At 41.0% G+C, this 25,038-nt stretch overlaps 1 protein-coding gene across 4 annotated transcripts in view; it reads left to right on the forward strand.

Moving 5' to 3' along the window:
* The first annotated feature begins 376 nt into the window (after positions 1 to 376).
* Positions 377 to 25,038, forward strand: part of URGCP (upregulator of cell proliferation) — a 37,533-nt gene continuing 12,871 nt past the window's right edge. The window contains exons 1-3 of one of the 4 annotated variants that reach the window (XM_054692280.1): positions 377 to 443; positions 14,314 to 14,335; positions 14,641 to 14,711. Coding sequence is in view for 2 of the 4 variants with exons in the window: in XM_037506922.2 (XP_037362819.1) it covers positions 430 to 443; positions 14,309 to 14,335; positions 14,641 to 14,711 (112 nt within the window). In the remaining 2 variants the exon portion in view is untranslated. Of the gene's footprint in view, positions 444 to 4,536; positions 4,606 to 14,308; positions 14,336 to 14,640; positions 14,712 to 25,038 lie in introns of those variants that run through there. The other 3 variants (XM_037506922.2, XM_037506939.2, XM_037506929.2) reach the window with 3 other exon arrangements.

The raw sequence follows: 25,038 nt of genomic DNA on the forward strand, positions 1-25,038 counted from the left end.
GTGGGTGGCCAGAGCTGCAGGCCCAAGCTGGCCTCACACCCCCACGCGCCCCCCGCCAACACCCCCGCTTCCCCCACCAACACCCCCCACACCCCCGCACGACCCGCGTGTTGCCCGCGCCCTTGCCACCCCCAGGCAGCGCCCAGGCGACCCCGGCTGAAACCACACCCGGTGCCCGGCCCACTCTCACCCCTTCTCGGCTGCCCCGGGTCCCCTCCCCGCCATCCCCGGCCCCAGCGGGCTCCCTCCTCGTGCCTCCCCGGCCCTTCCCCGGCACTTCCACCCCGCCGGGCCCCAGTCCTGAGCCCCCGACGCCCGGAGCTGCCCCGGGCAGGCGGCCGGCGGCCGCGGCGAGGCCCCTCCCCGGCGCAGAGTCGCCGGGCGCGGAGGAAGCGGAGGCGGCGACAGCGCCGGGACCTGGCTGGGCTCATGGCGTCGCCCGGGTGAGTCCAGCGCTCGGGGCTCCGCGCCGGGCGGGGGCGGCGGGGTGGGGGTTCCGGGCCGCCGCCGGGCCGGCTCTCGGCCTTCCTCCCGCCCCGGACCCCCGCGGCCCGAGTCCAGCGGCCTCTCCTGCCGACCTTGGGCCGCTGCGGCCGAGGGTTGCGGGCGAGCCAGGGCGGCGGGGGGGGGGGTCGCGAGCGCCGAGCGGGGTCGGGCTGGTGGGGGAGGGGCCGGGACCGGGGGTGCAGAGGGGTTGTGCGGGGCCGCGGAAGGGAGTGCGGGGCCGCGGAAGGGAGTGCGGGGCCGCGGGGATCCTAAGCCGAGGCGGGCGTGGGGGTGGGGGTGGGGGTGGGGCGAACGGGGCGTCTGGGGTCGAGGGTGCGAGTGGAAGGCAGGGCTGGGCCCCGAGCCTGAGCTCGGGCGGAGGGGGAACCCAGGTTCCGTGGCTGGGGAGAAAACGCTGGCCCAGCCGGCCTCAGGCTCTTGAGGCCTCGGGCCGCTCCCCCCCCCCCCCCCAAATCTGCTGTCCTCTCTCTGTGTTTTTCCGCTTGCTCGCTTTGGAGTTGATGCCGGGTTCTTTCTCAGATTGGGCGCCAGCAGGAATGTCCGCGAATGTCAGGAACGAGGGCAACTGGACACCCAGTACCAACCCGGTTGGGGCTGCTGACCAGTCCTGCCAGGAGACCCCATTAGGATGGTGCCCCTGTTCAGCCATTACCTCTCTTCTGCTTTCTTACTGTTAAAATGTGCTTTCTTTTAGGAATTGATAATGACACACATAGTTTGTAATTATTTTTTAATCTTTAGTTGCAAAATAAAACCTCAGCAATACCTTACAGCTACTTATTGTTTGGATAATTTAACGAGTCATGAAAATTGGAAATTATGGGCCTCCCCGGTGGCGCAGCGGTTGAGCACTGGGTTGCGAAGCTGCCCGCAGCCTCTGCAGCGCCAGTTCGGTCCCTGGCTGCTACCCGGCCGCTCCCCGCTCCCCGGCCACCGGAGGAGGGTCCCGCATGGCGCGCAGACCTCTCCTGCCGCCCACTGCTCCCCTCAGCAGTGTACTTCGGTCCTTCTGCCTGCTCTGCTCCCTGCTCTGACTCTGGTGAATTCTCTCACCCTCCCGCCCTTCTGACTGTACCCAGTGCTTGTATAAATAAATAAATTAAAAAAAAAAAAAAGAAAATTGGAAATTATAATGAAATCAAAACCATCAAACCTCAGAGGAAGGAAATTTAGTCTCAAGGTCATTGCTTCAGTTGGTAAAATTCTTTATTTGACTGTTATCCTTCATTCACAGGGTCTTAGACCTAGTGATCATGACAGCAATTAAAATTGTACATTTTTATGCTTCACAGAGGGCTTTTTACAGGTTCCAGTTTGTCCCCTCTTACAGGTGAGGCCAGAGCCATGTCTTAGAGCCAACTGGCTCAATGCTGTGGGCCTTGATGGAGCAAGCTGGAACTTATGCACAAGTCATGGACGTTTTCTCAAGTTTGGGGAGCAGAAGAGATAAAGGATACAGTACTTTGAGCTCATAAACAGAATAAACAGTGGCCCATCCCTACAAAGGTGGGGTTGATTCACCCAGGGGTTCAAGGTCCCACTTCATTCCTGCTGCTCTTGTCAGGAAGGGGTGAGGCCCAGCAACCTGGAGGCCACAGGGAGATGATTGAGTCTCTGTGGGTCTCCTCAAGCTCTTTAAGAATGATGGTACATTTGGTATCCAGGCACACTACTCTTCGAAGACATGTGTGAGACACTTACTGTTTTGCAGGTATGCCTTTCTCTGAGCCAGTAGGCCTCAAACTGACTATAAACTGTGTCCCTGCAGGAGATACCGTTAATGCAGATTTCATATTTGCAGCCACAGTTATTTGTCTGAAGTAATTATCTGAGGGAATAAACAACAGCCCATCCCCTTTCCCAGGGAAAGCTGAGGTCACAAAACTTTTAGTTTACTTCAGTTCATTTTTTTTTTTTTTTAAAGATTTATTTATTTACCTATACAAGCACTGGGTACAGTCAGAAGCGCGGGAGGGTGAGAGAACCCACCAGAGCCAGAGCGGGGATCAGAACAGGCAGATCGACGAAACACACTGCTGAGGGGAGCAGCGGGCGCGGCAGGAGAGGTCTGTCGTGCCATGTGGGATCCTTGCTGGTGGCCCGGGATCAAACCATTGCCGCAGAGGCTGCGGGCAGCCTTGCAGCCCAGACAACTGCTGCTCCACCAGGGGAGGCCCTCAGTTCATTCTTAGAGGAAACAATACACCTATTATATGGCATATCAATTCTGGGATAGTCCACATCTCCATATTTAACCTAGAGTGTGTCCTTTCTGCCAGCTTTGTTGGTTGGTCAAAGTCTGGCCAGGGTGATGTGGCTTCCTGAGATCTTCCAACCTGTCTCAGTCAGCCAGATTTCTTGTGCAAAGTAGGTTTACTAGACTAGGTATTATGGGAGCAAGTCCAAAGATTCAGGACAGGAGTGAGAAGGGAGCTGTTCATGAATGAGCCACCAAATGTGCTATTCTTTCTTAAGTCACAATCTTCATGAGAGAATTGGGAAAAACAAACGAAATCCTGACAATGTGCTAGGCAACGTGCAAAAGGAAATGGCCAAAATGAAGACATCAAAGAAAGGATAAATTTCAGATGATCTACAGCAGTGTGCTTAGAGCTAAGTGGAGAGAAAGAGGTTGGGGCCTGTTCTGAAATGGAACTCATCAACTTGCTACCATCTGTCCACAGGAGAGCCTGTGGACCCCCATCTTTTGTCATCTGTTCCTTCATTGTTGGGAATTCTTTTGGTTCTATGCTCCATCTTTGCTAATCCTAACAACCATTCTCTGCAACATCACATTCATTTCTGTAGCTTTAAATGTCGAATAAATCAGAGATACTTAACCGAGAGCCCATAGTTCATAGGTTGGCTTCTGATGTCCCTGCATTCCCTGAGATTGTATGCAGTGTTGGGACCATAGGGATGTAACCATCATCTCAGTAGCCCATCCATTTATACCGTCCTACAAGATAGCAATGTTACAGCCACCTATACCCTCCTAGAAGATAGCAAACCTGGATTACCTGTAAAAAAGTGTGTGTGTGTGTGTTTCAGATTGTTAATGGTAGATAATTTGAAGAACTGAAAAAAAATCAAGTATAATTTGATTTCACATAGCCTACCACTCTTTAAAATTTTGGTGCCTTTTCTAGGTCATTTTTATCAGAGAAACAGCCAGGTAAAACCAGAGTCCCTGCCCCATCTTAGCTAGGCAAATGTTCTGACTTAAATTCTCCTTTTCCTTTGCATGTTATAGTTCTTCTTTACCTGTTTTTCTTCTCAACTTGCTATCTTAGCCATCTATTTGCTCTGCTTTTATTTAAATGCTATCAAACGTTTCTGTACCTTGCTTTATTTGCTCAACAGTAGGCTTTGAAATTCTTTCTACGTCACAACAAGGAATTTACCTACCTAAATTTTGGTGCTTATGTAATATTCTGTGTTATGCTTATATTATTTGCTTAAGAATGGTTTCAGTTTTCTCTGTAAGATAATGTCACACATAGGTGTCTGCCTCTGGATTTGCACAAAGGTTTTCTCGAGTAGACAAACTATGGGGTGTTCTAATACTACCAGAGTATTTTCATAAACAACTGTACCACTTGCCATTCCACCACCAAATTTGAAGGGTTCTCTATACGCGATGACATCAGACTTTTAAAGTTTTGTATGTCTGTTGAAGTACTGTGTCAAAAATTAGGAACCTAATGTTATCTTCATTTATCCAATCTTTAAAGATAGAAACTTTATCCCAACCCCTGAATTCCTTCAGAAATAGTCCCGATTTCTTTGATGCTACCAGTAACGTAAAGCTTTAACCATTCGCGCCCCATAAGTAAACTCATACCCCTCAGGTTTTTTGTGTTAGAAAATGTGATCATTTTAACACTTAAGTAGTCTGTGCTGTCCAGAAGGAATGTGATGAGACCTTTCCTTGTGTGAAGGTTTAGGAGATGAAGGAACTCCACTGAGACCTCAACCACCCTCCTGGCCACTGTTTTCCAAACTCATCTCCCTTGGCAGCTGAAAAACTCCGATTAACAGCCACTGGGCATTTAAAAGTATCCAAGACTTTGTTTCACTTTTTGTCTTCCTTGTCCCGTAAGTCTTTACCAACTTCATCATTTTGGGAGAATGAAAGAATCTTGGGATTTGCTTCCTGGCAACGGCCTAGCCTGGTCCAAATGGGCAGAAGATTACACTGGCCAGGCTGGGGGAGGGGAGGAAAGACCCAGAAACCACACTGTTAGAAGCAAACACTGGGACTCAGAGTGACTGTATCTCTGTCTCTGGGAGAAGACCAAAAGAGTCCTTAGTCTGTCAATAGCTGTGTAGCTGTTGTGGCTTGTAAAGGAGCCCAGTGGGATGAAGACTTTGATTTTCTCTTCACATTATCCCTTTACTCCCACCCCCGCCCCCCAGCCCCCGCCACCTCCCCACACACATTTGAGGATTGCTCAGTAAGTCAGTCACCACCCTGGTGTGTCCCAACAGGAGATACTGGGAGATCTAGGAAGGGTGTTACAGGCCAGAGTGTTCCTGGATAGCGTGCCCCCCCAAACCTCACCTTACCTGCTTGTGGTTGGCAGTGGTGCAATGCTTCATAGCTGGAATGGCCATGTGGCTGAGTTCTCTTGAGCTCAAGAGAGGGTCTCTTACCCAGAACCATAAGTTAAATGGCAGGAGCTTTCTTGTCAGAGGATATTATTTAGGTCCTGCCTGCTCCTAAGAAGTGAGTAGTCAGCCTGTGTTCTAAGTGCTTTTGCATATCTTTATCTGTTTAATCTTCACTTTAACCCTATCAATAAATGCTATTCTCATTATGCAGGTGAGGAAACTGAGGCCTTGTGTAGCTAAGCAGTTCAAATTAAAGCTTGATGCAGAACGATTCCACTAAGGATTATTGCAGTTGGTTTAAATTTGGTGAATGCTTTACAAACAAAATGTTGGGTTCTGTATTTTGTTTTAACCATGGAGCACATGAAGCATCTAAAAATTTGTTTATATGGTTTGTTGGAGTAAGAAACAGGGCAATTTTTTTTTTTTAAGATTTATTTATTTATTTATTTATACAAGCACTGGGCATAGTCAGAAGCGCGGGGGAGGGTGAGAGAATTCACTAGAGCCAGAGCGGGGAGCAGAGCAGGCAGAAGGACCGAAGTACACTGCAGAGGGGAGCAGGGGGCAGCAGGAGAGGTCTGCGCGCCATGTGGGACCCTTGCCCGGTGGTGGCCCGGGAGCTGCTGGGGATCAAACTGGTGCTGCAGAGGCTGCTGGCAGCTTCGCAACCCAGCGCTCAACTGCTGCCCCACCGGGGAGGCCCTGTTAGGGCAATTTTGTACCATAAATTAGTGTTTTGCAAAAGATTTTTAAAATGAAATAATTTAGAAGCAGCTCTTTCCCTTATAGTAGAATTCCCACACAGAGACTCTGCCTTCCAAGACCCATCTTGCATGTTAGAGAGCCGTTTCCCCTGTAGTTCAGATGTGGTGGTGGTTCTGTTTTGGATTCTCTACACTGGACTTTTTATAAAATTTTTGGTTGCCTTATTTTTAAAAAGTGAGTGCTGTATGTACATGGTATAAATTTCAAAATGCATGAGAGGGATTTAAATGAAAATGCAGGCACCTCCCATCCTTATCTTACTGAGTGCATCCCCCAGAATGGAAGGGCACGGTGGGGGTTCAGTTATCTTCTTCCTTGTTTTGTTTCAAGCCCCAAAATGCATTTTGGATATGTCCTTTCTGATTTTTGTTTCTCTTTTAATTCTTAGCTCTCTCATGTATTTATAGATTTGTGTGCATTTAGAAAATTAACCTTTTTTCATTTACCCCAAGTGCTTTTTCTCATTATGTCATTTGCCTTTTGACTTAATGAAACCTTCCTAGTCTGAGATTTATTTATTTATTTGTTTGTTTGTTTTAAATTGTATGGTAATGGATAGAGATGAACTTTTATTTATTTATTTATTTTTAAAGATTTATTTATTTTTATACAAGAACTGGAGTATAGGCTAGAGGCGCGGGAGGGTGAGATGATTCACCAGAGACAGAGTGGGGAGCAGAACAGGCAGACGGACCAAAGTACATTGCTGAGGGCAGCAGCTGGCAAGACAGGAGAGGTCCACCATGCCATGTGGGTATCTCCTTGGCTGGCCGGGAATCAAACTGGTGCTGCAGAGGCTGTAGACAGCTTCACAGCACTGTGATCAACCCGCTGAGCCACTGGGGAGGCCCATATTTTTTTATTTTTTAAAAATTATTTAGTCTTTCAAAGTATTTTTGGTTTCATTTTCTAATTTAAATCTTATGCCCAGCTGGTGGTATTCATTTTGGTGAAAGGTGTAGCAGAGATATACCTTTATTTTTTCCAGGTTGTAATTATATAATCACTAGATAGTCACAGCAAGCTGGGTCACTAAAAAATTTCCTGATTACTTAGTCCTGTTTCTGGGCTCTCCTTGTACTTACTCTGTCTATTCATGAATCAGTACCGAGGCCTTAATTTACAGTGGTTTGCACTGTGTTTTACTATCTGACAAATTTTGTCCTTCTTTCACTATTGTTCTTTTTCAGAATTTTCCTGGTTGTTAATGTACAAATATTTCTCCATAGAGTTAATTTATCTGTTTTTTTGAGTCTAAATTCACTTATAGGTTAATTTAGAGATGTTGACATTAAAAATTATTTTAAGCTTTCCCAAAACAGAATATGCATTTTCATTTGTTCAGTATTTTATATTTTATTCATGTAGGTGTTACACACTACTTATGCTTTTATTATACATTTATTATATTTATTATTCTCAATTTTTTTTTTCTTTTTCTTTTTCTTTTTTTTTTTAAGATTTACTTATTTATGCACACAGGAACTAGGATATAGGCCAGAGGTGTGGGGGTGAGAGGATTCACCAGAGACAGAATGGGGAGCAGAACAGGCAGACTGACGGAAATACACTGCTGAGGGGAGCAGCGAGCGAGACAGGAGAGGTCTGCCATGCCATGTGGGCTGCTCCCTGGTTGGCCTGGGTTTGAACTCGTGTGCTGCAGTGGCTGGCAATAGCTTGATAGCACTGTGTCTTTAAACCTCTGTGCCGTGCACTAGGGAGGCCCCTTTTTCTTGTTAATTCTATAAAGGGATGTTTTCCTCCACATTTCTAACCTTCTGTTTGTGTACAGGAAAACAATTAGTTTTTAAATAAATTTTTGTATCTCCCAGGTTAACAAATTCTCTAATTATTTGCAGTAGTTTTTCAGTTAATCTGTTTTCCAGATCTATTTGCACCAAAATGACTTTCTATTGCTGTGGATATATAGCAAGTTGATTCTGTCTTTGTTGTGAGTTTCCTAGAAAAGAGCCAAAAGTTGTCTTTCTGGTAAATGTGGAGGTCTGGCTGACCTAGGCCCTCCAGCACTGCAGCTTACTTATCATCCCCATGATGTCTGTGTGTCATAAGTCAATATGTCAGCACCTGCTCACACCATTCTCCTCATATGAGACAGTAACAATTTTATGGAGCCTGAAAACTTGATCTTATCCTGGGCTCTGACTTTCGCACACACAACAGTCCAATTTGTTGAAATCCTTCACAGAAACTTTCAGAGTTCACATATTGTTACCTCATGATGTCACCCAGGTCGGAACCTTTCTCATCTCTTTGCTGTTCTCAACTCAGCAGCCAATTCCATAAGACAGCATGCCATCTTGGACATCTTTCATAATAAAAGTTAGAATTTCTCTGTGGCCTCTCTTACTACCTTCTTGCAGCTCACTCTGCACCAGCCATGTTGGCCTCCTGCTGGTCCTTGAGCATTTTTAGGACTTTGTTTCGGCCAGGCCTATGCCTCTGGCTGCACTGTTTCCCCCCAGGGCAAAAGCCCTTAGCTTCTGCCTTCTTTGGGGGCCAGCCTGACCACCCAGCAGTGCACACCCCATTCACCACATGCCCATTCCCCTAATACTAATCTGTACCTTCTTTCCATATCTCTTAATATCTTTCTGTGTATTTAAACTCTTAAAAATTATTTATTGTACATGAATATAAGTTAAGAGTTGGTATTTTTATGTCCTTCAGTGATGTACCCTAAACTCCTCAAAAGGTTCTGGCAGTAAATACATATGTGGATAAATCCACGAGAACACTGACTACCTTTTAGAAACCTTCTTCATGTGTATCAAGCTCTCTGGATCCTTTTAGCAGCCTGAGGAGGGGTGAAGGGCAGAAATGATTTTATAGATTAGTGTATATCTTTGTATGTATAATGTATGTTTTTAATGGCTATCTAGTCTAACTCTAAGCTCCTGGAAAACTAGGGTTGCATTTTTACAGCTGTTTCCTCTTGTACACTGCATTAACCCAGGACAAAAACTAGTTACTAATCAAGCCATTTCTTTCCTCAGAACACTCTTTTGGAGTGTTTGGATGTTACAGCACTATGACTATCACCTCAGCATTTCTTGTATTGTAGATGTATCACTTCAATCTCTACCTCTATCTTCACAAGTTTTCTCCCTTTATATTCTAATTGTAAGCCAAGACATCATTGCCTGGCGTATAGAGGGTGGACCTTTTCTCAGTGTGCCACCTCTCTTGCGTTCAGGGAGTCCTAGGTACATAAAAAGCAAGAGGACATTATCAGGTCCCAGTGTCGTGTTTCTTAAACATCCCAGCATTTTTCAGGGAATAACTGCCAGGCTGTACAGTCTTGTCTTTTACCTTTGCTGTAATAATCTGACACCTATTTGTTCTCGTGTACTATTTGATAAAACCTTTATATATATATATTTTTTTTTTTCAACCTGTCCTCACCATTGCATGATGAGTTTTAAACTTTTCTAAGTGTGTAGTCTCCCTCTGGAGTGAGGATGATCCCTAGACTTGGCTTGGATATTGTGAATTGAACTGCCCATTCCTATAACGCAAACATATTGAAGTCCTAACCCCTAGTACCTGTGAATGTAATCATTTTTGGCACTTGACTTTTGTAAATGTGTTTAGTTAAGCTAAGATCTTAGTGGTTAGGGTGGACCCAAAAGAGATACAGATGCACATGCCATGTCAATACAGAGGCAGAAACTTGTATACTGTCAGGAGACACACACATCTTATATTTGCTAGGGAGTCTATAACAAAGTACCAAAAACTGGGTGCCTTGAAGAAAACAGAAATGTATCCTTTCATAGTTTTGGAGTCCAGAAGTCAGATACTAAAGTATAAGCATGGTTGCTTTCTTCTGGAGGCTCTGTCTCATGCCTCTTTCTTAACTTCTAGTGAAGTTAAGAAATCTTCTGGTGATCCTTAGCATTTCTTGCATTGTAGATGTATTACTTCAGTCTCTACCTCCATCTTCACAAGTTTTCTCCCTTTATATTCTAATTTACCTCTTATAAAGATACTGTCATTACATTAGAGGTCCACCCTACCTGGTATGACCTCATTTTTATTTAACCAATTGACATCTATAAGACACTATTTCCAAATAAGGTCACTTTCGTAGTACTGGGATTAGGACTTACACTTAAATTTTTTGGGAACACAGTTCAATCTACATCACATACCAAGAAGATTTAAAGGTTTACTATTAATTTACTGAAGCTTTCTGGACGGAGCAATTAGTTTCAAGTTTTGTTTGCTTTGGGAGTGATAGTGAGGTGAGGATCCCCTGCCAGTGCCAAAATGGGGAACCCTGGGCTTTCTTGTCAGCTGGCAAGATGTCAGTGGGGAGAAAAGTGGCAGGTCTTGAAAGCTATGAGCATCAAACAGGAAAAGTTGTTGGCTACATTATGGTGAGCAGGTGCACCTGTATTTATCTAGCATCCTCCTTTATGGAGTGGTTTTCTATCCTAGCTTGTTTTATTGGCACAACCCAATGAAGGAGGAGGATTTATTGTTAGGAATTAGTCCTGCTGATGATGTTTGGATTCTTAATTCTAGACATTGATGGACACTGTCCAAGGATTGCCCGGCTTTAAGGTGATAGTGTGTATCTCCATTTTCAGAGCAGTGTCAACATGCTTTTCACACCCTGGTCTTCTGAATTGGAGTCACCGGGTGTAAGTAGAAAAACTTAAATAATTTTGTTGGACAATAGGGAAAAAAAGAGAAAAAAAGACCAAGGAAAGTTTTCCTTGCACCATATCCTAAGAGAGCCAGTGAGGCAGACTCCCTCAGATGTGAGGTGTGGGCCATTACAGCAGACCTTCCAGAAGTGGAGGCAAGATTAGCGTGGTATCATTTATGATGGTGGAGCCTCAAAAGGTGCTGTCCCTTTGACTGTGCCAACTTGCAGGTCCTGGGGTAGATCCCGTCTGTGCCCTGTATTTCAGGGCCGTGATTCTGCCAGCCAAACTTTAAGAGGTTCCTGTGTACAAACCAGGGTGTGTGCTTTCTGACTAAGGAGGAATTGCTGGACACACTGGGCTCTCAGGTTGGCAGGCAGATCACCCCTGACCCTGGAGAGAAGTCTGGGAAGTGCCCCTAGGAGGGCTAGGCTTCTGTGCCTGCAGCTTCAACCTGTGTCTAAGCTGGGTTCCACTTTTGGCACCACATCCTGGGTCTTGAGAGGATTAATGTGGATCCAGGAGAAAACTGAAACTTAACCCCAAGCAAGGGAGTAAAACGATGAACATAGAATATAGTAATATGGGGCCTCCCCATATTACTGGGGCACAGCGGTTGAGCACTGGGTTGCAAAGCTGCCCGCAGCCTCTGCAGCACCGGTTCAATCCCCGGCTGCTCCCCGGCCACTGGAGGAGGGTCCCACATGGCGCGCAGACCTCTCCTGTCACCCGCTGCTCCCCTCAGCAGTGTACTTCGGTCCTTCTGCCTGCTCTGCTCCCCGCTCTGGCTCTGGTGAATTCTCTCACCCTCCCGTGCTTCTGACTGTACCCAGTTCTTGTATAAATAAATAAAAACAAATCTTTAAAAATAAAAAAATAATATAGTAATATGTATCAGTGGAGTGAGTTACAGCAACATAATTAGATTAAAAGAGGGAGAAGATTGGTACCTTTCTATATTTTTTATTTGTCTTGTTTTTGAAACAGAAAAAAGATATGAATGATATTAGCAGTTTTAAAAAATTTGCAGAGATCCCCCTTGCCTGTATCTGGGGCAATTATAAATATTGTTGATTTTCTCTGTCTTAGTTCAGTCTGCTATCAGAAGGCAGGAGGCAGCTTTGTAAGACTATGTACTCAGAAGAAGACTGGAGTTGGAATTGGAAAATTACAGAATTTATGATTTTATAATTATTAGCTGTAATTAAAATTTACCTAAAACTTCTCTGAGCCTGAAAAGTAATAAGCCAGAAGAGAACCAGAAGATTCATGTTTGGGTTCTGGTATTGCCTGCTAACTTGGTGATAGTGGGCAAATATCTTGTTCTCTTTGAGCCCTCTTTTCCACCTTGCAGAATATTGCAGGTTTTTGGATATTATATTAGCCAGCCCAGGCTGCCATAACAAAATACCACAAACTGATTTAACAATAGAAATTTATTTTTTACATTTCTGGAAGTTGGATGTCCAGGTGAAGGTGTAAGTAGAATGTGTTTCTCCAAAGCTCTCTCTCCCTTGACCTGTGTCCTGCAGGGTGCCTGAAGAAAGCAAGTTCTTAGGTGTTCTAGGACACCTATCCCAAGATCAGGGATCTACCCTTACTTCTTCATTTAACCTTGATTACCTCCATAAATGTCTCATCTCAATATATGTCGCATCAGGGGCTCGGGTTTCAATGTGTGAAATTTGAGGGGACACCTTTTGGTCCTTACAGGATTGAAAACAGAGTTAGAAGTTAAAAAGTGTTAGACAAAGGTGAGATACTGTTGCTGTTCTCTCCTGCATGGTGGCCAAGCGTGGCCAACTGCCTGTTTACAACCTTTTGACCTGGAACAGTGCATCTCTAAATTAATCAGCCATGAAGGTTGTTGCCAAGAAGTAGAGAATTGTATTAATATTTTTACGTTAGCACAAACTCAAGGTTGTTCCTGTGATAATGTTCCTCTTGTACCTTGCTTTCTTGTATGGGAAAGAGTTGAAGTCAAGCTTCTGTAATGGAAACTATCTGGAGATTGCATCCTGGTGGGGGGGGGCGGTTCTAACCTGAGAACCTGTGTAAAGGCAACACCCTAGGCTATAAATACCTGTCCTCTGTCCCTTGCCTGCCTGAAATCCTCAAGCAAAGTGTCCATCACTGCTGCCAAGCCAGGCCTTTTTAACAGATCATGTTTTCTTTTTTTTTGTTGATTTTTTGTCTTATTACAATAGCAGTATATGTTCCTTGCAGAAAAATGAAGACAGCAAAAATTCCAGTGTTTAACAGCATCATGGTCAGATTAAGTCAGAAAGCTGCTTAGTGCTCTGTGCTATGAAGTGGCTAAAGCTCTCCTCAGAGAGGGCAGAGGATGAGAATCAAGACACATACCAGAATGATGGACAGAGAGCCTAAAATTTCCTTTAGGAGAGTAGATTTTGATTTGTTGATGAATGAAATGATATGATATTACTCTCAATGAGTGGGCCTGCCAAAAACGACTTTAAATTGCACTATTAGAAGAATATTGGCTTTAAAGGTCACCAGATTATGGGGTAGCCAAATGTGTTGACCATTTTCACAGCATCATTTAAAAAGCTCTTTTAGTTTTACTAAATCAATATTTGGTTCTTCTATTTAAAAAGTTGAAATAAGACCAAAATAAATTGTTGTCATAGTGCCCACACATAACTAAGCACTATCAACTCTAAACTTTTTACTTGGAAATAATTTCCACTTAGAGATAAATTACCAAAATAAAAAGATCCATCATCCAAAGCTTTTATTCTTCACATTTTAGTTTATTTGCCATTCTCCTTTATCATTCTCTCACCCTTGCTCTTTCTATATATGTATGTGCACATGCACACACATACATATAAATATATAATTTTTGCCTTAACCATTAAAGTTGCTAACATTATCACTCTTTATCCCAAAATCCTTAACTTTGTTTCCTAAGAATAGAGATTTTCTCCTACATAACCACAGTATAGTTATCAATGTCAAAAAATTTAACATTGATAGTACCTATATTTCAATTTTGTCAGTTGATTTCCAAGATTTCTCATTCTTGTTTAGGACCCAATCTAGTGTTAGGTATTGCATTTACTTTTCATGTGTCTTTAGCATCCTTAATCTGGAATGTTTCCTCAATCTTTTCTTTATCTTTTTGACAGTGGTACTTTTGGATAATACTATTCTCCCCTGTAGCATAACATTTCCTTTTGAGTTTGTCCATGTGGTTAGATTAAGTTTTCCATTTTCAGCCAGAACCCTGGATAAGTGATGCTTTGCCCTTTCTCAGGGCACCACAGCTGGGAGCACATGATTACCATCCATTCCCATTGTTACTGGCTTTGATCACCTAGTCAAGTATTGTCCAAATTCTTCCTTGTGTATTTATTGGGTTTTTTCTTCCTGGCAGTCTATAAGGACACATTTGGATGCTAGGCAAATATCTTGCTTCTCATCAACATTTTCCTTTAAGAGTTGGCATTCAATGATGTTTCATGCTTGAGCCAATCTTGATTAAGATGGTTGCAAAATGATGCTATTCCAACTGCAGCCCCTCTCCACATGAGGATTCTATTATAAACAAGAGCCCTCTTCACCCCACCCCCATTAATTTATCTCGTTAACTCATTAATTCCTGTTTTTAAATGTTTTTTTTTTTTTAAATAAGTTACTATATTTAATTATATTCATGCTCAAATTGTCCCAGATTTGGCAGTGGGAGCATCTTTGTAACTAAATCTTAATTATTTCCTTAGGATAGAAGTGGAATTACTGGTCAAAGGGTATGTATATTTTTTATGTCTTTCTGAACAACTATATTTATGTTCTAGCCTGCAGTTGTTGAGAGGTGCTGGTTTTTCTACACCAGTGTTTCTCAAGAGTGGCTATGGATTAGGATCACTGAGGCATTTTTAAAAGCAGTGATGTCTAGTCTTTGGTCCTAGATTCTGGTTTCAAGGATCTGGGCTATGACTCAGCATTTATAATTTTGAAAGGCCCCCCAAGAGATTTTAATATGCAGCCAATTTGCTAGGTGAAAGTGGTAATTCATTATTTTAATTATAATTTTCTTCTAAAATTGTTTCAGACATTCAGATTTGGGAGAAGTGACCCCAGAAATAAAAGTATCAGAGAGACGAACAGCCGTGGCCATTACAGGTAAACTTGGACATGGGCCCTCTCCAAAGCAGATACATTTTTTTCTGTCTCTTTGGGATTCTGGATTCTAATACCACCCTGAACTAGAGATCATGAACCCCTAAAATAAATATGTTTAAGGCTGTTGATTTTCCCTTTATAAGATTTCATCTAAGGATCTTTTAAGCTTTCCTCGTATATTTTAAAATAGGGTTCAAAATAGGGTTATAGACAGGTGATTTATCACACATTTTACCAGGAACATATCACTTTAGTTTGAATATCTCATAACTGCCACCCTGAGTCATGTTTAGATTGACTCTTTAGTTTCTTAGATGGGCACTTCTAAGAATGAAAAGGGACAGCAAGTATGGATTAGGACTGTCCCAGGATACTGATGCTGTAGTCTTCCTGGTCCTGGTGCACATAAGATGCTTTTTCTTTTCTGGGAATTGGTAGGTTGAATGGTCGCTCTCTTTCATGAGTTCAGCTTTAAGGTGTGGTGTCTATACTCCAGATACCTTAATTTCTCTTACTAACTTATTTTAGATCTTTCTTGAATTTGATGTTTCTCAAAATGAAAATTTTCTACTAGATATTAATAGTGCCATTCAAAAAAAAAAAAACAACAACTCACAAGAATATGTAAGTTTGGGTTAATCCAATAATTCATTTTATTCCTTCAAACATATATTTATTGATACGTCCCACATATTGGCATTGTCGTGGACATTGTGAATATAGTGAACAATAGTAAATGAATTGGCCAAAGATCCTTATCTTGATGGAACTTAAATTCTAGAAGGGAGGCTTTCTGGGAATTAATGGCTAGTTGGTCAAGGCTCATGGCAGAGCTGACATCTGGCCAGGTGACCTTCATTTTCTCAAGATTTAGAATTGCACTGTTCAATACTATTAGTCATTAGGCATGTGATTTAAAATCAAAACTTAAAATTCAGTTACTTATTTATGATTGGCATTTTTCAAGTGCTTCGTAGCCAACCAGCTAGTGTCTGTTTATTGAACAGTGCAGATATAGAATATTTGTTTCATCATAACAAGTTGTATTAGAGGGCATTGCTCTAGAAAAGCAGAAAAGAAAACTTGGAAATGGACAAAGGAAAAGAAATTACCTTATTGGATGCTTATTGTGATTAGGTTGTCTAATTTTTACACCAACCTCATAAGACAGTTATTATAGTTCCTTTGTTTCTTTCCCCAAAGTTCAATCTCTGTATCTCTCCAGTGATTGAGGCTCCTGTAGTTATTTTTAAAGTTTTCATCTTTTTTTAGCATATATTTCATTTTTAATTAAAATAAGCTATCAGATGAAAAACCAGTTCTATTCAAGTACAATGTGAACTGACATATGTTAACCAGCATCCAGTTAAAGAAACTACTAAACCACCACTCCATAACTTTCCCTTCTAATTACTTCTCACTCCTCCTCTGCCAGAAATAACCACTCTCCTGACTTCTAAAGGCACACATTGGTTTTGCCTGGTTTGTGCCTTATAATCATTCTGTGATATTTTGCCTTATCTCAATTCTGAGGACTGAATAGTTATTGCATAGCTCATTCTTTTAAAAAAAAAAATTAACCATTTTAAGAAATTCTGGGAAAGATGGTGAGGTAGAAAGCACTAGGAATCTGTCTCCCTACCTGGAGACAGATTCTCATGTAACTATTTTGAAACTCTGGAGTCTTTTGAAGGCTTGCAACATCCAGGATAAATTAGGATAGCAAAAATGTAATTAATTTAGGACAATTTCAGCTCTTAACCCAGTAACAGCTACCTATCCTCAACTCCAGTCTCTTAGCAGGCAGCTAAGTACAGGTTCCTGAAGCAGACTACATACAACTTCTGAGAACAAAGATTGGACAAAAAGGACACTAACCTCCACTGTCCTTTAGGGATCTGATTAGGGATCTGATTGCTCTGATTGCTGCTTGTGATGATAGAGGTGCAGACATAAGAGGACAGCCACTTTTGTTGTACCTCTCCATTTTTATAAGCCCTTCCTCCAGAAAAAATGACTTCCAGAAAATTTAAAGGCCTGCCTTCTTCCTCCCCCCAACTTCTCCACATACACACTTCATTTGTGAGTGTTTCCCCTTTGGAGAACCAGACATTAAAAACTAGGACACTCAAAAGCAACTTTATATATGGAGATAATGAGAAAGTGACGCACGTGCTAAAGGAAAGACTCAGAAATGACCTGAGAAGGTCTTAAGTTTACACTTCAGGCTGATCTGGATATGGAGATGGCCTATAATAAAAAACAGCTGGGGAATAGGAGCGACACTGATTTCCAGATTTAGTTTATAATTAGATTTAAATGTTCAGTTTTCAACAAAAAGATCACAAGGTATAGAAAAATGCAGAAAAGTATGACCCATTCTGAGGGAAAAGTAATTCAATAGAATTTGTCCCTGAAAAAGATCTAATGGCAGATATGTTAGATAAATACTGAAACAATGGCCTTAACGATGCTCAAATAACTGAAGATGTGGAAAAAGTCAAGAAAATGGTATGTGAACAAAATTGAAATATCTATAAAGAGACAGAAAATCTGAAAAAGAAACCAAATAAAAAAAATTCTGGAACTAAAAGTATAATAATTAAAGAGAAAAATTCACCATAGAGTGTCAAAGGCAGATTTGAGCAGGCAGAAGAATGAATCATGAGCTAGAGGGTAGGGCAATGGAAATTAATAAGGCTGAAGAACGGAAAGAAAAAAGATTGAAGAAAATGAAAAAAAGCCTAACAATGCCTGTGGGACACCATCTAAAGGACCAAAATATATGTCATGGGAGTCCCAGAAAGAGATAGGGGTGGAGGGGGAGAGAAAGAGAGAGACTATTTGAATAAATAACAGCTGAAAACTTCCCAAAGATGAAAAAGACATCCAAGAATATAAACATCCAAGAATCTCAGTGATTCTAAGATAAATTTAAGGAGACCCACACTGAGAAACATAGTTAAACCTTGAAAAGACAGACAATAGGCAAACCTTGAAAGCGGTGAGAAAGAAACCAACCAATCATTGCAGTAAGTGATGCTCAATAAGATTATTTGCGGATTTCTCATTATAAATTTGGAAACCAGAAGATAGTACATCAGTATATTCATAGTGCTAAAAGAAAGAAATGTCAGTGAAGAGTCCTCCCTCTGCCAAAAGTGTCCTACAAAAGTGAGGGGAACATCAAAATATTCCTAGATAAAAATATGAGGGGTTTCAGCCACAGAAATCTTTGTGGCTACTACACCTTCCCTGCAAGAAATTCTCAAGGAGGTCCTGGTTTATGAAAAGAAAGGATGCTGGACAGTGTACCTTGAAGCTGTATTGAGAAATAAAAATCTCAGTAAAGATAAATAAATGACAATAATGAAAACTAGTATTGTAACAATGCTTTGTGAGTGTACTTTGTTCTTTATCTTGTTTAAGAGACTAGTGCAGTTAATGAAAACTTCATCATTTATGTCTGTTACTGGACAAAGTGTCTAAAAATTGTCACTGAGTAAGAATTTCTCTCAACAGTTCTGGGTCTGGCCACCTACTGCTACAAATGCATACAAAAGGGCCTTTGGCACATTAAAAAAGAAGAAAAAAAATAATTCTCACCAGCAGGATAGAGGGAGAAAGAGAAGTTCCAGTTATTGAACACTGGTGCAAGGTAGAGTTCCAACTACAGGAGCCAGCAGGGTGTGACAAGGCTTGTTATGCCTGGAACCTGGGCCTGCAACACCCTTGGGCAAAGTTTACTAAGTCCTAACCACTGAGTGTGAGGTTGCGGCAGAGGCTTGCTACTACTGAGGTCAGGGGGTTTCCTCTTTTCTTTGGAGAAGGGGATAAGACTGACTGCCCAGCTAGCTGGAGGGGCAACTGCCCTTTAAAGGCTTCCCCCCAAAAGGCCTCTCTGTTCTACCTCCTTCCCAGCAGCCCCCTGGTTGCTCAGGACATCAGGGGCAGAGTTCAACCAGGGCACTGTGCGGTGCTTAGGTGGTGTCTGAGTATCTGGAGGTGGAGTTTGGCTCCTCATCTGCATTGTGCTGCTCCAATAACTGTGGTTTATAACACTAAATCTCATTTTCTACATGACTGAGGAGACCAGTACATTTAAAAGAATTTCTAGTTTGTGTTTTGGGACAAACAATGCATAAAAATGTAATTTTGTGAAAGGATTGGAGACAGAGCTGTAAAGGAACAGTTTAAGGTGTTATTGAAGTTAAGTTTCTATAGATTCAAATTAGAATGTTATAATTTTAGAATGTTAAATGTAATCCCCATAGTAACCAAAAGAATATTCATGAAAGGAAATTAAGAAGGAATTTAATATTTCACTATAAAAATTGACTGAATACAAAGACAAGAATTCAAAAAATGAGGGGCAAAACAGCACAATGACAGAAGTAAGTCTTTCTTTTCTCAATAATTGCCCTAAATGTAAATGGATTTTGCTCTCCAAAAGACAGAGATGGACCAAATGGATATAATCCATTTGGATGTAATCCAATTGTAGCATTTCTACAAGATTTTCACTAGAGATCCAACGACTGCATGAAAAAAATTATAGTAAACTAAAAGAAATCAGGTGTGACTATAGTCACTAAATCAGACAAAACAGACTAAATCAAAAGACTGACAAAAGATAAAGAATGCCATAATATATTTAAAAAGTTTTCATACAAGAAGATAAAACAATTATAAACACTTATGCACCTAATGACAAACCATCAAAATATATGAAGCCCATATCAAAATGTGACTAAGATAGCAACATCTTTACTCACAAGTGGAAAAAGCAAGAAACTATTTAGGGACAGAACCACTGAGAATGCACTGTGTCAGAGTGAGGCTGATGTAACCCCTGTAACTTAGACCACACAGACTGCCTTAGAAGGGATGCCAAGGAGACACACATATTGCTGTGATGCAAGGGAGGTGGACAGGGACACATGGAGGCAACAGTTCAGGAGATGGGATGGAAAAGAATGGCAGGGCTGCCATAAAGATCCTGGAGCGGGGAGACTATAGAGATGATGTGGAGGCCTAGTCTCTTGGCTCAGGTGAAATCAGAAGTGGAAGAGCTGAGGTGCATCACAGGATGGAGCAAAGAGGACAATAGAGAACGCTCTCTAACATACAGTTCCCTCCCCTATCCCTCAGAATCTATGCTGGTGTAGTAAAGGGCACTAACAGCTAAAAGATTGCTGGTCTAGGTCTTTCAGGAACAAGTATAGTAGGATAACAACTAAACCAGCCAGTCTTTCCCCAGCTGAACAGCTTCTGGCTCCCTGTGCACCCTCCCTCACCCTGCTGACAAAGTAATGGTGCCTCCAGCAAGCCTGACTTGCCTGAGGCACATACAACCACTGTCATATTGTATGGATATAAATAAAGCTGTAACACCAAATGCTGGAAAAGTAAAAGATAAGCTGCTAAATACTATGTTGCTTATGCAGATTTTAAATAAAACCAGGAATATTTTAAAAGGTGGTAGACTAGCCACTTGGAAACACAAAATAATATACCATTGGGCAACTCAGGTAATATGACATCTCAAAGAGAAAAAATCTCCATAAACTAAAGACATGGACACTTACGTCTTCTTAATGGAAAATTTTATTTTTTTATTATTTTTTTTTAATAGAGGCATGCTTTATTTATTTATTTGTTTGCTGGTTTGTTTGTTTGTTTTGTTTATACAAGCACTGGGTACAGTCAGAAGCACGGGAGGGTGAGAGAATTCACCAGAGCCAGAGCAGGGAGCAGAGCAGGCAGAAGGACCGAAGTACACTGCTGAGGGGAGCAGCGGGCGGCAGGAGAGGTCTGCGCGCCATGTGGGACCCTCCTCCGGTGGCCGGGGATCAGCCGGGGATCGAACCGGCGCCGCAGAGGCTGCGGGAAGCTTCGCAACCGAGCGCTCAACCGCTGCGCCACCGGGGAGGCCCTGGAAAATTTTAAATAGTTATCATGAAGGAACTTAAAGAGATAAAACTCAGAAAAGCTTTTCAGTCAATTCAGGAATAAAATTAACAAGCAGAAAGTAGAAATGAACTTTAAATAAGAACTCAATAAATGTGAGCAAGAGTGCTATAGAAAGCTATGGAACTGGAATAGATCTACTGGAGAATGTGGTCAGCATGCGCAAAGATAGAAACCTAGAAATGATTCAGGTGGGAAAAGAGAGAGTTAAGATATAAAAAATATGAAATAACAATGCTATTAGAAAAGGAAGCATGAGGATAATGGGTTACCCAGAAGGTGAAGAGAGGAAAAAGGGAACAGAGTGTATATTCAAAGAAATAATGGCTCAGAACATCCCAAACCTGGGAAAGAGCTCAATACACAAGTTCATGAAGCGAATAGCTCATATAGCTTTCTAAATGCAAAAATACCTGCACCAAAAACTGGTCCAACCACTATGGAAATCTGTGTGGAAATTCCTAAACCTACTAAAGATAGAGCTTCCATATGATCCAGCAATTCCACTCCTAGGTATTTACCCAAAAGACACAGAAACGTTGATTCCAAAGAGCACCTGCACCCCTATGTTTATAGCAGCACAGTTTACAATAGCTAAGCTTTGGAAACAACCCAAATGCACAAAAATAGATGACTGGATCAAGAATATGTGGTACATATACACAGTGGAATATTACTCAGCATTCAAAAAAGATGAACACATGCAATTTGCAGCAACATGAATGGAGCTGGAAGGGATCATGCTCAGTGAAATAAGCCAGAAAGAAAAAGAAAAATACCAGATGGTCTCACTCATAGCAGGAATCTAGAAAACCTAAATAATGGACCAGGAAAAAGAAAAACTATAAGAAAGAAAAAAATCAAAATCAACAAACGACTATGAACCAGAGACACACTTTGGGGGGCTGTGGGGAAAGGAGGAATTGGGATCAAAATCAGGGGGCTGCAATTATATGGGGAGTATGAAAAAAAACCTGCACCAAGACCCAGGACTGAAATGATCAGAGTCCAAGAAAAAGAAAGTATTAAGGTAGGTGGGGAAAAGAAACGGTTAATGTATAAAGGTATTCCATTCAGGCTATCAACAGACTTGTCCACAGAAACTCTTCAGGCCAGAAGAGAGTGGAATGTCTTATTCAGAATACTCAAAGTTAAAGCTTCCAGCCAAAAATACTCTTGTCACACAAAAATGTCTTTCAGGTATGAGGGAGAATAAAGACTTTCCCAGACAAAAAAATGAAAGTATTCACCACCATTCTCACTTATGAGAAATGTTGAAAGGCGCTCTTTCTCTAAATGAATTTTTAAAATAGCATCAAAAAAACCCACAAAAAACAAAAAACCCCAAAACAACCAAGGAAGTCGATAGTATCATAAAGCAGAAAACAGAATGGCAGTATCAAATCCACATATATCAGTAATCACCCTAATGTAAGTGGACTGAACTTACTAATCAAAAGGTACATATGGCTTTATGAATTAAAAAAAATAAAACCCAGCAATAGCCACTTACAAGAGATTTATTTAATCTATAAAGACAGTTAAATCAAAGGGGTGAAAAAATGGTACCACAAGAGATTGGAAAATTATAAAAACAGGAACCACATATCAGATAAAATAGATTTTCAGTTACAAAAAACAAGAGACAAGGACATTATATAATGATAAAGGGATCTATATACAGCCAGAAGACATAACACTGATACATTATCACCCAGCATAGGCATGCCAAAATATACCAACTAAATATTAGCAGACCTAGAGAGAGACATTTACAGTCACACAATAATAGTAGGGGACTCTAACACCCCACTTGTAGCAATGGGCAGATCATTCAGTCAGGAAACCAATAAGGAAAAAATGACCTTACATGACACATAAGATGAGATGGACTTAATAAATTATTGCAGAACATCCCATCTCAAAACAACATAATATACATTTCTTCTCAAGTGCACATTGAACATTCTCAAGGATAGACCATATGTTGTGATAAAAAATAAATCTCTCTAGATTTATGAAGATTGAAATCATATCAGATATCTTTTTTGGTCATAATTTTATGAAACTAGAAGTCAACCAAAAGAAGAAAATGCAGAAAATGACAGTATGTGGAAACTGAACAATATGCTATTGAACAAATACTGGGTCAACAAGGATTCAAAGGAGAAAAAAAATACCTAGAGATCAATGAAAATGAAGGTGTGAATTATCAGAGCCAATGGAATCAGGAAAAATGTACTAACAGGAAAGTTTACAGCAATACAAACCTACCTCAGGAAACAAAAATCACAAATAAAAAAATTAATTTACAACTAAATAAAAATTTAATTTACAACTAAAAGAAGCAAAAACTAAGGCAAAAGTCATTGGTAGAAAAGAAATGTTGCAACTTTGAGTGGAAATAAACAAAATAGAGATCAAAAAGACAATAGAAAAGAGCATTGAAACCAAGCATCATTTCTTTGAAAAGGCTAGCAAAATAGGCAGATGTTTAGTGAGATTAACAAAGAAGAAAATGTCCAAAATATATCAGAAACAAAAGAAAACTTACAGTGGGTACTATAGTAATATAAAGGATCGTAAAAGAATGTTATGAGCATCTATATGTAAACAAATCAAACCATCTAGAAAAAAGGGACTATTTCTTGCACACACCATTCCAAGACTAAATCAGGAAGAAACAGAAAATCTGAATAGATTAATCACAAGTAAGGAAATTGAAACAGTAGACAAAAACCTCCCTAATGGCAAATTTCAGGACCAAATGACTTCACTAGTGAATTCTATCAAACTTTCAAAGAAAATTAATAACTGTCCTCAAACTCTTACAAAAAATTGAAAAGGGAAAAGGCTTCTGAGCACACTTTGTGAAACCTGCATTACATTGATTCCAAAACCAGACAAAAACATTACTAAAAGAATCATACACACGATCAAGTGGGAGGGTTTCAAGGACAGTTTAACATATGCGGAATCAATTGATGTGATAAACCACATCAGTGAAAGTAAGGACAAAAGTAATATGATTATCTACATAGGTACAGGAAAATAATTTGACGAGATTCATCTATATATGATAAAACCCCCAACAGAATGGGCATGGAAAGACTATATCTTAACATAAAAATCATGTGTAACAAACCCATAGCCAACAATATGATCAGTGGTGAAAAACTGAAAACTTTTCCTCTAAGATCAGCAACAAGACAAGTGTGTCATCTTGGACCACTAATAGCAACATAGAAGTGGAAGACAAGTCAAAGTAATTAGACAAGAAAAATGCTATGAAAATTATCCAAATTGGAAAGGAAGAAGTAAAACCAAAACTATTTGTAGATGACATGGTAATATTCATGGACTCCAGTAAAAAACAACAACAACAACAAAAAAAAAACCAACAAAAAAAAAACCCAAGTTCTAGAAATAAAAAAAAAAAAAAACAATTAAGTGGTAGGTTACAAAATTAATATTCAAAGTTTGTTGCATTTCTATTTGCAAATAAGGAACTAGAAGAGAAACCAGTAGAGCAATCCCATTTACAATCACATCGAAAAGAATTAAATAACTCAGGGGCCTCCCCAGTGGTGCAGTGGTTGAGCTCCGGGTTGCGAAGCTGCCTGCAGCCTCTGCAGCGCTGGTTCGATCCCCGGCCACCGGGCGAGGGTCCCACATGGCGCACAGACCTCTCCTGCCATGCCCCCCTGCTCCCCTCAGCAGTGTATTTCGTCAGTCTGCCTGTTCTATTCCTCGCTGTGGCTCTGGTGAATTCTCTCACCCTTCCGTGCTTCTGACTATACCCACTGCTTGTATGAATAAATAAATAAATCTTTAAAAAAAAAAAAGAATTAAATTACTCAGAATAAATGTAACCAAAAGAATTGAAAACTCTAAGTGCTGAAAAAGGCACAAAGAAACGGAAAAGGCACAAAGAAATGGAAAGATATTCTGTGTTCATGGATTTGAAGAATGAACATCATTACAAATGTTATGTAACCTAAAGCTGTTTTTTACTCAAACAACCCCGAGTAAAAAAGAAGAGTGAGGGTATCATGCTTCCTGACTTCAAGCTATACTCCAAAGTTACAGTAACTAAATCGGCATGATATTGGAGTAAAAGCAGACACAGATATCAGTGGAACAGCAGTGGAAGCCCAGAGGTAAATCCACACATATCTGGACAAATAATTATGAAAAAGAAGCCGAGATCATACAATGGATCAAGGAAAATCTCTTCAGTAAATGGTATTGGGAAAACGGGACAACCACGTGGTGGAAAAATGCACTTACACCACTATCTAATAAATGTAAGATGAAAATACATAGAAAATATAGGCAACCTGCTCCTTACATAGAC

The sequence above is a fragment of the Talpa occidentalis genome, unplaced genomic scaffold, assembly GCF_014898055.3.
Source record: "Talpa occidentalis isolate TD23 unplaced genomic scaffold, MPIMG_talOcc4v2.1, whole genome shotgun sequence".
NCBI lineage: Eukaryota > Metazoa > Chordata > Mammalia > Eulipotyphla > Talpidae > Talpa > Talpa occidentalis.